Raw genomic sequence first — 16,422 nt, forward strand, 5'->3', positions numbered from 1 at the left:
GTGAGACAACAGCTAGTGAGTTCTCTGCCTCTTTTGACTCTCGCCCCTTTTTTGAATGTGATGATGTTGATTCACTTGTGCAAAGTTTCAACAACCACTGTCTGTCGGTTTTGGATATGGTAGCGCCTATTAGAAAGATCTCAGGGTCACAGAAAAAGGCCCTCCCATGGATAAATGATAACATTTGTAGTTTTAGGAGAAAATGTCGGAAGACAGAGCGTCTGTGGAAAGCCACTAAATTAGAGGTACACAGACTCCATTTAAGAGACATGATGCTGGATCTGAATGAATTGATAAAGCAGGCTCGCTCAGCTTATTTTTCTAACCTTGTGTCAGGAAATAAGAAGAATCCAAAAGTCTTGTTTGACACCATTGAAAATCTTATTGCACCTTCAGCTCCTCTTGTGCCTGTGTACACACATGAGGACTGTAACAATTTTTTGTCGTTTTTTCTGAACAAAGTACATGACATTAGGGCCAGTGTTAATTCTCCACTCATCAGTGTTTGTTCTACTGAGTTTTCACCGGTGTCGTCTTGGTCTTCCTTCACCCCTGTCAGCCTACAGGATGTGAAGACCATAACAGGAAACATGAAACAGTCTTCGAGCACCGCTGATATTGTCCCAACAACTTTATTGTTGAAAATGTTTGATATTGTCGGCCCCTGTGTGGAAAAAATAATTAACATGTCACTTAGATCTGGCTCAGTCCCTGGCTACTTCAAACACGCTGTGGTAAACCCGATCCTTAAAAAGCCCAATCTTGACCCTTCAGAACCTAATAACTACAGGCCCATATCTAAACTTCCATTTATCTCTAAAATTTTGGAAAAAGTAGTGGCATGCCAGCTGACCTCCTTTATGGAGAAGCACAACCTGTTTGATACTTTTCAGTCTGGTTTTCGAAAATTACACTCTACTGAAACAGCCCTTATCAAAGTCTCTAGTGATGTGATGATGGCATCAGACTCTGGCTGCTCCACTGTACTTGTACTTCTTGATTTGACTTCTGCTTTTGACACTGTGGATCACAGTATACTGACCAATCGGCTTCATAATGAGATGGGACTCTCGGGATCGGTACTTAAGTGGTTCTCTTCCTATATTCATGACAGAACCTTTAATGTTGCTGTAAACAATGTACAGTCGGATGTGTCCAATTTGTCCTGCGGAGTGGCACAGGGGTCAGTTTTGGGTCCTATTTTGTTTTTACTGTACATTTTGCCACTTGGTCAAATTATTGGTTGTTTTAAGGATGTATCGTATCATTTCTATGCCGACGATGTCCAGTTGTATTGTTCTTTTAATGACGCTGAGTTCCATCGTTTGTCTCTGTTCCTAGAGTGTGTGTCCTCCATCAAAGACTGGCTGGCCACTAACTACCTGCAGATAAATTCAAACAAGACTGAAACGCTGATCTTTGCTCCAGACCATAAGATCCCGCTGATCAAACAGCACCTTGGCTCTCTGGGCCCCTCTGTCAAATCCAGCCTCAGAAACTTGGGGGTTGTGTTTGACCAGGCCATGTCTTTGGAGACACACTCAAAACAGCTCGTCCGAAATTGCTTTTATCATCTTAGGAACATCTGTAAAATACGCAAAATATTGTCAAAAAAGGATCTGGAAATGATAATTCACGCTTTCATATCAACAAGACTTGACTACTGCAACTCTGTTTTTACTTGTCTGAATAAGTCTGCCCTGAACAAACTGCAAATTGTTCAAAATTCTGCTGCTAGGCTTTTAACAGGTGCTCCTCGAAGGTCTCATATCACTCCAGTCTTGTCGGCTCTCCATTGGCTCCCGGTAAAATTCAGGATTGATTTTAAGATTTTAGTGCTGACTTTCAGAGCCTTAAACGGTCAGGCCCCACAGTACATCCTGGACCTTTTGAAGTCCGTATTCCTCTGGCCGGACTCTTGGTCCGCTGGCCAGAACCTGCTTGTAGTCCCTAAGACTCGTTATAAGACCCGAGGGGACATGTCTTTTGAGTTTGTTGCTCCCAGACTATGGAACGCCCTGCCCCTGTCCATGCGTCTGGCAGACTCTGTTGTCTCTTTTAAAAAGGATCTGAAAACATGTTTATTTAGGAAAGCTTTTGGCTGATGGGTTTTCACTAGTGTCACTTTAATTTCACATATGTATACACATTCTACATTGTTTGTTTTACCTCTTCTATTGTACAGCACTTTGTGATTTTATCTGTGAAAAGCGCTTTATAAATAAATTTTACTTACTTACTTACTTTACTAACCGGCTCCATCTAGCCCTAGCTTAGCAACGATCCTGGAGGTAACCGGCTCCATCTAGCCTAGCTTAGCACAGATCCTGGAGGTAACCGGCTCCATCTAGCCCTAGCTTAGCAACGATCCTGGAGGTAACCGGCTCCATCTAGCCCTAGCTTAGCACAGATCCTGGAGGTAACCGGCTCCATCTAGCCTAGCTTAGCACAGATCCTGGAGGTAACCGGCTCCATCTAGCCTAGCTTAGCACAGATCCTGGAGGTAACCGGCTCCATCTAGCCTACTGCTCCCAATAAATAACAAAATAACTCCAACATGTTCCTATGTCCATGTTATGATTTGTATAGTCACAGCGTGTCCAAATAACAAGGTCACATGACACACAGCCATCTTCTTACCGTACACATACTGGGAACTATATTCTCAGAAGGGCGAAGCACTGCTACTCTCTGCTCGGGGCTTCTCAGGTGCTGCGAGCAAATCCCTCCGCCCATGTAGCAGAAAGTAGCAGTGCTTCGCCGTTCTGAGAATATAGTTCCCAGTATGCATACGGTTAGAAGATGACCATGTTATTTGGACAAACTGTGACTCTACAAATCTATACAAAAAGCGACAAAAGCATAAAAAATACACAAAAAAATAGGAAAAAGTTCCAACCCCCCCAGCATTTTTCAATTTCGACCCAGATTGGCGAGTTCATGGACGATGATGAAGACAACACGAGGGTTAACAGAGGAAAAGGGGAATTGAAAATTCCGGAAGAAATTTTGACAGTGTGCCTCCTACTTGGTGCACATCCGATTAACACAGCAGTAGCTATAGTGACATACATCGGTCACACTGTCCCTGAGAGACAGAGAGAGAAAAATACAATTGATTAACAATAGCAATAGGGAATGGATGGATGGGTTTATAAGACACCACAAATGCATACAGGTCAAGACCAGAGTACAGCGTAGTACCACTTACCGTTTCTTTTGAGTTTTGAGTCTGGTGGGTTTAGGATGCTTAAAGTACTGATTATTTACATGAAGTCTGGTGGGTTTAGGATACTAAAATTACTGATTATTTACATGAAGTCTGGTGGGTTTAGGATACTAAAATTACTGATTATTTACATGAAGTCTGGTGGGTTTAGGATACTAAAATTACTGATTACTTACATGGAGTCTGGTGGGTTTAGGATACTAAAATTACTGATTATTTACATGGAGTCTGGTGGGTTTAGCGACGCGAGCATTAGCCAATATATATTACTTAACAACGTAAAGTTAAAATGATTGAAAGAATAAAAATGAAAATGAAACGTGTCCGAGAATCTCGTTTTAGAGTCGTCGCGGTGATTCTCCTCGGCTGTGTTACGGGTTAAACTGTTGCTGCTGTCGCCGTCTAATGCCGCTTGTCTTCTCCTTCTTCTTCTTCTTCTTCTTCTTCTTCTTCTTCTTCTTCTGGTGTTTGCTGCAGTGTTCCTGCGGAGCCACAAGAGTCTGGAGTCGGTCGATCCTCAGTTCACCATGAGAAGAAAGATGGAGCAGCTAAGAGAGGAGCTGGAGCTCACTGAGCTGCTGAGAGACGTGAGAGACAAGCTGTCCACTGTGTGTGTGTGTGTGTGTGTGTGTGTGTGTGTGTGTGTGTGTGTGTGTGAGAGACAAACTGCACACACAAAAGTTAGAGCTACTAAGAGACGTGAGACAAGCTGTCCACTGTGTGTGTCTGTCTGTCTGTCTCTCTCTGTGTGTCTGTCTGTGTGTGTGTATATGTTTGTGTGTGTGTGTCTGTCTGTCTGTCTCTGTGTGTGTTTGTGTGTGCGTGCATCTGTGTGTTTGTGTCTGTCTGTCTGTCTGTGTGTGCGCGCGTGTGTGTGTGTGTGTGTGTGTCTGTCTGTGTGTGTGTGTGTGTGTGTGTATATGTGTGTGTGCGTCTGTATGTGTCTGTCTATCTCTGTGCGCGTGTCTGTCTGTGTGCGTGCGTATGAGTGGGTCTGTCTGTCTGTGTGTGTGTGTGTGTGTGTGTGTATACGTGTGTGTGTGTGTGTGTGCGTGTGTATACGCGTGTGTGTGTGTGTGTCTCTCTGTGTGTGTGTGTGTGTGTCTGTCTGTCTGTCTGTCTCTGTGTGTGCGTGTGTATATGTGTGTGTGTGCATGCGTGTATTTGTCTGTGTGTGTGTGTATGTGTGTCTCTGTCTGCACACACAAAAGTTAAAAAATTGTCGCAAAAAAACTCGATACATTGCATACTCAAATTGATTTTTCGTCCCTAACCCAAATGTCTTTGATAATTGCTAATAACTGAACCTGTGCATCCTAAATCCCCAACAGCTGTGTCCCAAATCTATACACCACACTCCTTTTATTATACATTTTATTGTCAGTGCAGCTGACATCACTTCCTGTTTAGTACAACACAGTCAAACGAGATGACTTGATTAAAGATAGCCTGGTTCTCACCCGTACCGGTCTCCTGTCTGTGTTGTGGTCTTCCTCCTCAGAGCATCGAGAGCAGACTGAAGGTGGTCCTTCCCGAGGACCTGGGCTCGTCTCTGATGGACGGTGTCGTGCTCTGCCATCTGGCCAATCACATTCGCCCGCGCTCCGTCGGCAGCATCCACGTCCCCTCGCCTGCAGTGGTGCGTCTCAGTCCAAAATATAATACAGTATGTATATATATACTGTATATCAGTATAAAAGAAACTTCAGATACAGTATTAGGGGACCACTAAGGTCTATATAAAAGAGACTTCAGATACAGTATTAGGGGACCACTAAGGTCTATATAAAAGAGACTTCAGATACAGTATTAGGGGACCACTAAGGTCTATATAAAAGAGACTTCAGATACAGTATTAGGGGACCTCTAAGGTCTATATAAAAGAGACTTCAGATACAGTATTAGGGGACCACTAAGGCCTATATAAAAGAGACTTCAGATACAGTATTAGGGGACCAATAAGGTCTATATAAAAGAGACTTCAGATACAGTATTAGGGGACCACTAAGGTCTATATAAAAGAGACTTCATATACAGTATTAGGGGACCACTAAGGTCTATATAAAAGAGACTTCAGATACAGTATTAGGGGACCACTAAGGTCTATATAAAAGAGACTTCAGATACAGTATTTGGGGACTTTTTCTCTGATGTAGTTTCTTTTCAAACTAAGTTGAGTTGAAAAGAACAAAAACAGGATCTGAAGCGTGTTTTAGAAATGGATACCTGTGGTGTAAACGTGGCTTTGTGTGACTTTGTGCTTCCAGCCCAAACTCAGCATGGCCAAGTGTCGGAGAAATGTGGAGAACTTCTTGGACGCATGCAGGAAGATTGGCGTACCACAGGTAAAGACATTTCTTTAATTAGCTCAACCTGAACCCTGAACCCTGTTAGTGCTCTGAACTGGGGGGGCGTTTTCCACTCAGACCCAAACACAGGAAACCTTAGAGGTGAGGGAGGGGAGAGGGACAGGTGAGGGTCTGAGGGGGGAGAGAGGGACAGGTGAGAGGAGAGAGAGGGACAGGTGAGAGGAGAGAGAGGGAGGGACAGGTGAGAGGAGAGAGAGGGAGGGACAGGTGAGGAGGGAGAGGGACAGGTGAGAGGAGAGAGAGACAGGTGAGGGGAGAGAGAGGGACAGGTGAAAGGAAAGAGAGGGACTGGTGAGGGGAGAGAGAGGGACAGGTGAGGGTCTGAGTGGGGAGAGAGGGACAGGTGAGAGTGTGAGGGGGGAGAGAGGGACAGGTGAGAGGAGAGAGTGATAGGTGAGGGTCTGAGGGGAGAGAGGGACAGGTGAGAGTGTGAGGGGGGAGAGAGGGACAGGTGAGGGTCTAAGGGGGGGAGAGGGACAGGTGAGAGTGTGAGGGGGGAGAGAGGGACAGGTGAGGGTCTGAGGGGGGAGAGAGGGACAGGTGAGGGTCTGAGGGGGGAGAGAGGGACAGGTGAGAGTGTGAGGGGGGAGAGAGGCACAGGTGAGGGTCTGAGGGGGGAGAGAGGGACAGGTGAGGGTCTGAGGGGGGAGAGAGGGACAGGTGAGAGTGTGAAGGGGGAGAGAGGGACAGGTGAAGGGAGAGAGGGTGGTCCTGACTCAGTCTATATACTGTGTTCTCCAGTGGTCCTGACTCAGTCTATATACTGGGTTCTCCAGTGGTCTGGACTCAGTCTATATACTGGGTTCTCCAGTGGTCCCCCCCCAGTTCACCATGGAAACGTCCCGTATCGTAACACAACAGTTACACTTCGTCATCAGCGTGTTTTGGATTATTCTCATATATACCAGTCCCTCCAGAAAAACGAGATTGTGCGATCGCATAATTCAACTCATAATTTTAATTAATAATTTTTGGTGATTTAAAAAACATTCCTGTGGCAGAGATAGAGGCAGTGATGTTCCCTGTTGAGGCGGTGCGAGAGTCCCGTACAGGAAACAGGAAACATCACTGCCTCTATCTCTGCCACGAGAATGTTTTTTCACCCAAAAACACAAGGACTGAACTGCCCGGGAGTTTGTGGAACAGCTGACTGAGTTTCCTGAGTTCCTCCGTCTCTTTACTTTCTCTCTTTCTCCGGAAAAATAAATGAAATAAAGCTGCCTTTAAAGGTGCAGTAGGTTTCAAATTTCACCCCATAAATTCGCCCGATTTCCGCGCAAAATATGCGGGTCTTTGCATGATTTCATAATCCACCGCATTTTCGTTTAAAAAAAAGTCCCATAATACAGTACAGGCCAAAAGTTTGGACACACCTTCTCATTCAATGTGTTTTCTTTTTATTTTCATGACTATTTACATTGTAGATTCTCACTGAAGGCATCAAAACTATGAATGAACACATATGGAATTATGTACTTAACAAAAAAGTGTGAAATAACTGAAAACATGTCTTATATTTTAGATTCTTCAAAGTAGCCACCCTTTGCTTTTTTTGATAACTCTGCAAACCCTTGGTGTTCTCTCAATGACCTTCATGAGGTAGTCACCTGAAATGGTTTTACCTTCACAGGTGTGCTTTGTCAGGGTTAATTAGTGGAATTATTTCCCTTATTAATAAAAAAGCAAAGGGTGGCTACTTTGAAGAATCTAAAATATAAGACATGTTTTCAGTTATTTCACACTTTTTTGTTAAGTACATAATTCCATATGTGTTCATTCATAGTTTTGATGCCTTCAGTGAGAATCTACAATGTAAATAGTCATGAAAATAAAAAGGAAACGCATTGAATGAGAAGGTGTGTCCAAACTTTTGGCCTGTATAATGTATTATGGGAGTTTTTTCTTAGCAGAAAGTTGAATAATGTTGCGTTTTACTTCACACAAGAGCAGCCAGTTTAGCCCCTGTTGCCATTTATAGCCCCTGTTGCCATGGAAACGTTATGAAGTGATGTCATTACGTGACGTGAACATCATCGAAAAACAGGATGTTGGGGGGGGGGAATCACTTTTTTTTTTTCTCCTTTTCATCAAACTGCAGTTTTTTTAGCAAGTTCCCGCAATTTCATCGCATAAAATTTGCATAAATATCATATAGAGAATTTTTTAAGAAAACATGCCACGTAATTAGGGCTGGGAAAAAAATCTATTTGATTTAAATATCGAGTTGGTAGGTCAAATCGATTCATATTTTCAAAAAAATCGATTTTTTTAGATTTTTTTTAATCCAAATACAGTATGAATAATTTGGATGTTTAACAATCTTTGTTGCACACTGCACAGTGACTTTTCAATTAGAGAAAGGGTTTGCCTTTGCAATTTTAATTAAATACAATAAATACAATAAATATATGTTTTTAAAATATATTTACACTTCGCAGTTATTTTCTTTTAAATGGAAGGGGGGGAATCGAATCGTAAATAGAGTTTTTTTTAATAAAAAAAATCGCAGAAACAAATCGCCCAGCTCTACGCCTAATCAAGGATTTTTTCCCGGCAACAATCACAAAAAAACTCCACATTTTTCTGGATGGACTGGCTCTGGAACATCTGTGGGTCTGAGGAGGGGAAAAGAAATAACGTTAAGTCGTGACTCATGGCGGTAAGTGAGGTGGAAAGTGAATTTGAGGATTGTTTTACGACGCTGATGACGAAACCAAACTGTAAACCAGATCTGGGAGGAGCAACCAATCAGCTGATCTGATACCTAGCGTGTAACGGGACTTATTTTCGGGCTAATTTCCAGGACTGGTACTCTTTTAAACAGGGATCTTCAACAGGGTGTTCGGGACCCCTAGGGGGGGGCCCTCAGAGTCAATGCAAGGTCTCCAAATTATTGTTCATTTTTGAAGGTTTTAAAAAGTCTGAATCCAACAAATTATTAGCAAATATAAATCCCCACTGATGATAGGCTCACTGAGGCCATGCCACATGGACGTATGTTTAACATTATTAAGCTATTTGAATAGCTTAGTATTTTATGCAAAAAAATGTATGTATAAAGGCTTTAGGCTGCCCTACATGTTATTGTAGGCCCTTAATTTATAAAATATATGTAGTAAGGGGTCCTTGCTACATCTCTCTTATAGTTAAGGGGTCCGTGCTCCATCTCTCTTATAGTTAAGGGGTCCGTGCTCCATCTCTCTTATAGTTAAGGGGTCCGTGCTCCATCTCTCTTATAATTAAGGGTGTCTGTGTGTGTAGCTCCATCTCTCTTATAGTTAAGGGGTCCGTGCTCCATCTCTCTCATAGTTAAGGGGTCCGTGCTCCATCTCTCTCATAGTTAAGGGTGTCTGTGTGTGTGGCTCCATCTCTCTTATAGTTAAGGGGTCCGTGCTCCATCTCTCTTATAGTTAAGGGGTCCGTGCTCCATCTCTCTCATAGTTAAGGGGTCCGTGCTCCATCTCTCTCATAGTTAAGGGTGTCTGTGTGTGTGGCTCCATCTCTCTTATAGTTAAGGGGTCCGTGCTCCATATCTCTTATAGTTAAGGGTGTCTGTGTGTGTGGCTCCATCTCTCTTATAGTTAAGGGGTCCGTGCTCCATCTCTCTCATAGTTAAGGGGTCCGTGCTCCATCCTTCTTATAGTTAAGGGTGTCTGTGTGTGTAGGTCCATCTCTCTTATAGTTAAGGGTGTCTGTGTGTGTGGCTCTATCTCTCTTATAGTTAAGGGGTCCGTGCTCCATGTCTCTCATAGTTAAGGGGTCCGTGCTCCATCTCTCTTATAGTTAAGGGTGTCTGTGTGTGTAGCTCCATCTCTCTTATAGTTAAGGGTGTCTGTGTGTGTAGCTCCATCTCTCTTATAGTTAAGGGGTCCGTGCTCCATCTCTCTCATAGTTAAGGGGTCCGTGCTCCATCTCTCTCATAGTTAAGGGTGTCTGTGTGTGTGGCTCCATCTCTCTTATAGTTAAGGGGTCCGTGCTCCATCTCTCTCATAGTTAAGGGGTCCGTGCTCCATCTCTCTCATAGTTAAGGGTGTCTGTGTGTGTGGCTCCATCTCTCTTATAGTTAAGGGGTCCGTGCTCCATATCTCTTATAGTTAAGGGTGTCTGTGTGTGTGGCTCCATCTCTCTCATAGTTAAGGGGTCCGTGCTCCATCTCTCTTATAGTTAAAGGTGTCTGTGTGTGTAGGTCCATCTCTCTTATAGTTAAGGGTGTCTGTGTGTGTGGCTCCATCTCTCTTATAGTTAAGGGGTCCGTGCTCCATGTCTCTCATAGTTAAGGGGTCCGTGCTCCATCTCTTATAGTTAAGGGTGTCTGTGTGTGTAGCTCCATCTCTCTTATAGTTAAGGGTGTCTGTGTGTGTGGCTCCATCTCTCTTATAGTTAAGGGTGTCTGTGTGTGTGGCTCCATCTCTCTTATAGTTAAGGGGTCCGTGCTCCATCTCTCTCATAGTTAAGGGGTCCGTGCTCCATCTCTCTTATAGTTAAGGGTGTCTGTGTGTTTAGCTCCATCTCTCTTATAGTTAAGGGTGTCTGTGTGTGTGGCTCCATCTCTCTTATAGTTAAGGGTGTCTGTGTGTGTGGCTCCATCTCTCTTATAGTTAAGGGGTCCGTGCTCCATCTCTCTCATAGTTAAGGGGTCCGTGCTCCATCTCTCTTATAGTTAAGGGGTCCGTGCTCCATCTCTCTCATAGTTAAGGGGTCCGTGCTCCATCTCTCTTATAGTTAAGGGTGTCTGTGTGTGTAGGTCCATCTCTCTTATAGTTAAGGGGTCCTTGCTACATCTCTCTTATAGTTAAGGGGTCCGTGCTCCATCTCTCTCATAGTTAAGGGGTCCGTGCTCCATCTCTCTTATAGTTAAGGGGTCCGTGCTCCATCTCTCTCATAGTTAAGGGTATCTGTGTGTGTGGCTCCATCTCTCATATAGTTAAGGGGTCCGTGCTCCATCTCTCTTATAGTTAAGGGGTCCGTGCTCCATCTCTCTTATAGTTAAGGGGTCCGTGCTCCATCTCTCTCATAGTTAAGGGTGTCTGTGTGTGTGGCTCCATCTCTCATATAGTTAAGGGGTCCGTGCTCCATCTCTCTTATAGTTAAGGGGTCCGTGCTCCATCTCTCTTATAGTTAAGGGGTCCGTGCTCCATCTCTCTCATAGTTAAGGGTGTCTGTGTGTGTGGCTCCATCTCTCATATAGTTAAGGGGTCCGTGCTCCATCTCTCTTATAGTTAAGGGGTCCGTGCTCCATCTCTCATATAGTTAAGGGGTCCGTGCTCCATCTCTCTTATAGTTAAGGGGTCCGTGCTCCATCTCTCTCATAGTTAAGGGTGTCTGTGTGTGGCTCCATCTCTCATATAGTTAAGGGGTCCGTGCTCCATCTCTCTTATAGTTAAGGGGTCCGTGCTCCATCTCTCATATAGTTAAGGGGTCCGTGCTCCATCTCTCTTATAGTTAAGGGGTCCGTGCTCCATCTCTCATATAGTTAAGGGTGTCTGTGTGTGTGGCTCCATCTCTCTTATAGTTAAGGGGTCCGTGCTCCATCTCTCTCATAGTTAAGGGGTCCGTGCTCCATCTCTCTTATAGTTAAGGGGTCCGTGCTCCATCTCTCTCATAGTTAAGGGGTCCGTGCTCCATCTCTCTTATAGTTAAGGGTGTCTGTGTGTGTAGGTCCATCTCTCTTATAGTTAAGGGGTCCTTGCTACATCTCTCTTATAGTTAAGGGGTCCGTGCTCCATCTCTCTTATAGTTAAGGGGTCCGTGCTCCATCTCTCTCATAGTTAAGGGTGTCTGTGTGTGTGGCTCCATCTCTCATATAGTTAAGGGGTCCGTGCTCCATCTCTCTTATAGTTAAGGGGTCCGTGCTCCATCTCTCATATAGTTAAGGGGTCCGTGCTCCATCTCTCATATAGTTAAGGGGTCCGTGCTCCATCTCTCATATAGTTAAGGGGTCCGTGCTCCATCTCTCTTATAGTTAAGGGGTCCGTGCTCCATCTCTCATATAGTTAAGGGTGTCTGTGTGTGTGGCTCCATCTCTCTTATAGTTAAGGGGTCCGTGCTCCATCTCTCTCATAGTTAAGGGGTCCGTGCTCCATCTCTCTTATAGTTAAGGGGTCCGTGCTCCATCTCTCTCATAGTTAAGGGGTCCGTGCTCCATCTCTCTTATAGTTAAGGGTGTCTGTGTGTGTAGGTCCATCTCTCTTATAGTTAAGGGGTCCTTGCTACATCTCTCTTATAGTTAAGGGGTCCGTGCTCCATCTCTCTTATAGTTAAGGGGTCCGTGCTCCATCTCTCTTATAGTTAAGGGGTCCGTGCTCCATCTCTCTTATAGTTAAGGGGTCCGTGCTCCATCTCTCTTATAGTTAAGGGGTCCGTGCTCCATCTCTCTTATAGTTAAGGGGTCCGTGCTCCATCTCTCTTATAGTTAAGGGGTCCGTGCTCCATCTCTCTTATAGTTAAGGGGTCCGTGCTCCATCTCTCTCATAGTTAAGGGTGTCTGTGTGTGTGTGGCTCCATCTCTCATATAGTTAAGGGGTCCGTGCTCCATCTCTCTTATAGTTAAGGGGTCCGTGCTCCATCTCTCTTATAGTTAAGGGGTCCGTGCTCCATCTCTCTCATAGTTAAGGGTGTCTGTGTGTGTGGCTCCATCTCTCATATAGTTAAGGGGTCCGTGCTCCATCTCTCATATAGTTAAGGGGTCCGTGCTCCATCTCTCTTATAGTTAAGGGGTCCGTGCTCCATCTCTCTTATAGTTAAGGGGTCCGTGCTCCATCTCTCATATAGTTAAGGGGTCCGTGCTCCATCTCTCTTATAGTTAAGGGGTCCGTGCTCCATCTCTCATATAGTTAAGGGGTCCGTGCTCCATCTCTCTTATAGTTAAGGGGTCCGTGCTCCATCTCTCTTATAGTTAAGGGGTCCGTGCTCCATCTCTTATATAGTTAAGGGGTCCGTGCTCCATCTCTTATATAGTTAAGGGGTCCGTGCTCCATCTCTCTTATAGTTAAGGGGTCCGTGCTCCATCTCTCTTATAGTTAAGGGGTCCGTGCTCCATCTCTCTTATAGTTAAGGGGTCCGTGCTCCATCTCTCTTATAGTTAAGGGGTCCGTGCTCCATCTCTTATATAGTTAAGGGGTCCGTGCTCCATCTCTCTTATAGTTAAGGGGTCCGTGCTCCATCTCTCTTATAGTTAAGGGGTCCGTGCTCCATCTCTCTTATAGTTAAGGGGTCCGTGCTCCATCTCTTATATAGTTAAGGGGTCCGTGCTCCATCTCTCTTAGTTAAGGGGTCCTTGGCTTAAAAACCGTTGAAGAGCCCTGCTTTAAAAGAAGCCTTAATTTAAAACCCGTTTTGTGTATTTGAGAAGTTCTCCCAGGCCTGGTTAGATGTTCCTAGCTGCTCCTCCTCCTCCTCCTCCTCTCCTCCTCCTCCTCTCCTCTCCTCCTCCTCCTCTCCTCGTCCTCCTCTCCTCCTCCTCGTCCTCCTCTCCTCCTCCTCTGTCCTCATGGCTTTCCAACGCGGTTGTTAACGTTACTGTCGACATTTAACGCTGAGTCATCACTGCTGTCACCGCTGCCTGTGGCTTCCAGCTTCCTCCATCATGACTCGGGTCGATCCAAACAGCCTGGGACAGAGTGTGTGTGTGTGTGTGTGTGTGTGTGTGTGTGTGTGTGTGTGTGTGTGTGTGTCTCTTGGTGTATGTGTGTGTGTGTCTGTGTGTGTGTGTGTGTCTTGGTGTGTGTGTGTGTGTGTGTGTGTGTGTGTGTGTGTGTGTGTGTGTCTCTTGGTGTGTGTGTGTGTGTGTGTGTGTGTGTGTGTGTGTGTGTGTGTGTGTGTGTGTGTGTGTGTGTGTGTGTGTCTCTTGGTGTATGTGTCTGTGTGTGTGTGTGTGTGTGTCTCTTAGTGTATGTGTGTGTGTCTCTTGGTGTATGTGTGTGTGTGTGTGTGTGTGTGTGTGTCTCTTGGTGTGTATGTGTGTGTGTGTGTGTCTTGGTGTATGCGTGTGTGTGTGTGTGTGTGTATCTTGGTGTATGTGTGTGTGTGTGTGTGTGTGTGTGTGTCTCTGGTGTATGTGTGTGTGTGTGTGTGTCTCTTGGTGTATGCGTGTGTGTGTGTGTGTATCTTGGTGTATGTGTGTGTGTGTGTGTCTCTTGGTGTATGTGTGTGTGTGTGTGTGTATCTTGGTGTATGCGTGTGTGTGTGTGTGTGTGTCTTTGTGTGTGTGTGTGTGTGTGTGTGTCTCTTGGTGTATGTGTGTGTGTGTGTGTGTGTGTGTGTGTGTGTATCTTGGTGTATGTGTGTGTGAGAGACAAACTGCACACAAAAGTTTAGATTTGACTTTGTCTTGTAAACAGATCAACATCAGAGCTGCAAAGATTATTAATTTAATAGTTTTCAACTTTTAAATTAATTAATCGCCAACTATTTACATAATTTTGAGTAAAAATCTCTGACGTCAGCGTGTGAAATGTGAATATTGTTCCAGTGTCTTCTCTCCTCTGGGACAGTTAGCTAAAGAGCTCTGAGTTGGGGACAAAACGAGACATTTGAGGGACGATAATCAACACATTAATCACCAATAATGAAAGTAATCGTTAGTCGCCTTTAGGGAAACAGTTGGACACCCGATAGCTTTCTAGCCAAGACTCCAATATCTGTACTTAGCTTAGCTTAGCTTAGCTACGAGACATTTGATTAATCAACGATATTGAAAGTAATCGTTAAGACTCCAATATCTGTACTTAGCTTAGCTTAGCTTAGCTACGAGACATTTGATTAATCAACGATAATGAAAGTAATCGTTAAGACTCCAATATCTGTACTTGGCTTAGCTTAGCTTAGCTACGAGACATTTGATTAATCAACAATATTGAAAGTAATCGTTAAGACTCCAATATCTGTACTTAGCTTAGCTTAGCTTAGCTACGAGACATTTGATTAATCAACGATATTGAAAGTAATCGTTAATACTCCAATATCTGTACTTGGCTTAGCTTAGCTTAGCAACAAGACATTTGATTAATCAACGATAATGAAAGTTATCGTTAATACTCCAATATCTGTACGCTGAATACGAAGCTACAGCCAGCAGCCAGGCTTAGCTTAGCTTAGCATAGCATAGAGACGGGAAACAGTGACAGTGGCAGGATCGTTTGGTACTTTTGCTGCTTTAAAAGTGATTATTTTATTATATTTGTTTGTGTTTCATGTTAAAATGTCTTAATATGTTCACTAAAGATTATGTTTGTCTCTCTTTGAGAGAACACAACAGAGGGATAATTTGATTGGTCCCTGTAGTGAGCTGTTGATCTGAACTTACTGGCTGACCTCTGACCTCCATCCGCTGCTGCTTGCTGATTGGCTCCTGCTTCTGTGTGTGGACGTTTGGCTAACGTTAGCCGGCTCACTGCAGCTTGAACGCTTCTGCGAGCTAACGTGCTAAAGTAGCTTGTGTCTGTAGATGTTTGCTAATGTTAGCCGGCTCGCTGCTGCCTGAACGCTTCTGTGAGCTAACGTGCTAACAGTAGCTTGTGTGTGGACGTTTTGCTAACGTTAGCCGGCTCGCTGCAGCTTGAACGCTTCTCTGAGTTAACGTGCTAAGAGTAGCTTGTGTCTCTAGACGTTTGCTAACGTTAGCCGGCTCGCTGCAGCCTGAACGCTTCTTAGAGCTAACGTGCTAACAGTAGCTTCTGTCCGTAGATGTTTTGCTAACGTTAGCTGGCTCGCTGCAGCCTGAACGCTTCTTAGAGCTAACGTGTTAACAGTAGCTTCTGTCTGTAGATGTTTTGCTAACGTTAGCCGGCTCGCTGCAGCCTGAATGCTTCTGCTTAAGCTACCGTGCTAACAACAGATTCCCCGAGCTAACATGCTAACAGTAGCTTCTGTGCTAGTGTGCTGGCCCGCTGCCCCGTCCCTCCCATCATCTTCATCATCTTCATCATCATCATCTTCATCTTCATCGGCTGCTCCCTGGGAGAGAGGAGAGGAAGACTTTTCTCCGTCTGTCTGGGACCGGCAGTTAACCTCCTCCTTCTTCTTCTTCTCTTTTTACTTTACGGCTGGATCGCAACACCTCCTCCCTCTCCTCCTCCTCTTCTTCCTCCTCCTCCTCCTCCTCCCTCTCCTCCTCTTCTTCCTCCTCCTCCTTCCCTTTCTCCTCCTGCTCCTCCTCTTCTTCCTCCTCCACATCCTCCTCCTTCTCCTTCTCATCCTCCTTCTCTTCCTCCTCCTTCACCTCTTCCTCCTCCTCCTGCTCCTCCTCTTCTTCTCCTCCCCCTCTTCTCCTCCTCCTTCTCCCCCTTGTTCTCCTCCTCCTCCTCCTTCTTTCTTCTCCTCTTTGCTGACATTTCCTCTTTTTGTATATTTTGTTTTTCACTTTTCAAATTGATACCTCTCCTCTTCATCACATCCTCTCATACCTTCTCCACATCCTCCTCCTCCTCATCCTCCTCCTTCTCATCCTCCTTTTTCTCTTCCTCCTTCTCCTTCTCCTCATCCCCCTCCTTCTCCTTCTTCTCCTTGTTCTCCTCCTCCTCCTTCTCCTTCTCCTCCTCCTTTCTTCTCCTCTTTGCTGACATTTCCTCTTTTTGTACATTTTGTTTTTCACTTTTCAAACTGGTACCGGTCCTCCTCCTCCTCCTCTTCCTCCTCCTCCTCCTCCTCCTCTTCCTCCTCCTCCTCTCTTGCTGATCATTTTTTTTAAACTTTTCTTTCACTTTTTTTAATTCCAACTCTTTCTGCCTTCTTTTCCTCCTCCCTGATAATTCCCTGATCTTCATCCCTTGTTTCTTCCATTTTCTCTCTCCTTCTCTCCATCTCTGGCTCTTTCCCTCTCCTCCT

The 16,422-nt window shown here is 44.8% G+C and overlaps 1 protein-coding gene across 1 annotated transcript in view; it reads left to right on the plus strand.

Moving 5' to 3' along the window:
• Positions 1–5,659, plus strand: part of LOC114552139 (leucine-rich repeat and calponin homology domain-containing protein 1) — a 6,356-nt gene extending 697 nt beyond the window's left edge. Inside the window, exons 2-5 of the mRNA XM_028572781.1 lie at positions 1,342–1,587; positions 3,707–3,816; positions 4,731–4,868; positions 5,497–5,659. Coding sequence (XP_028428582.1) covers positions 1,342–1,587; positions 3,707–3,816; positions 4,731–4,868; positions 5,497–5,592 — 590 coding nt within the window. The 3' untranslated portion in view covers positions 5,593–5,659. The remainder of the gene's footprint in view (positions 1–1,341; positions 1,588–3,706; positions 3,817–4,730; positions 4,869–5,496) is intronic.
• Positions 5,660–16,422: the final 10,763 nt, after the last annotated feature.

This window comes from Perca flavescens, unplaced genomic scaffold (genome assembly GCF_004354835.1).
Source record: "Perca flavescens isolate YP-PL-M2 unplaced genomic scaffold, PFLA_1.0 EPR50_1.1_unplaced_scaf_74, whole genome shotgun sequence".
In the NCBI taxonomy this organism is placed as follows: Eukaryota; Metazoa; Chordata; class Actinopteri; order Perciformes; family Percidae; genus Perca; species Perca flavescens.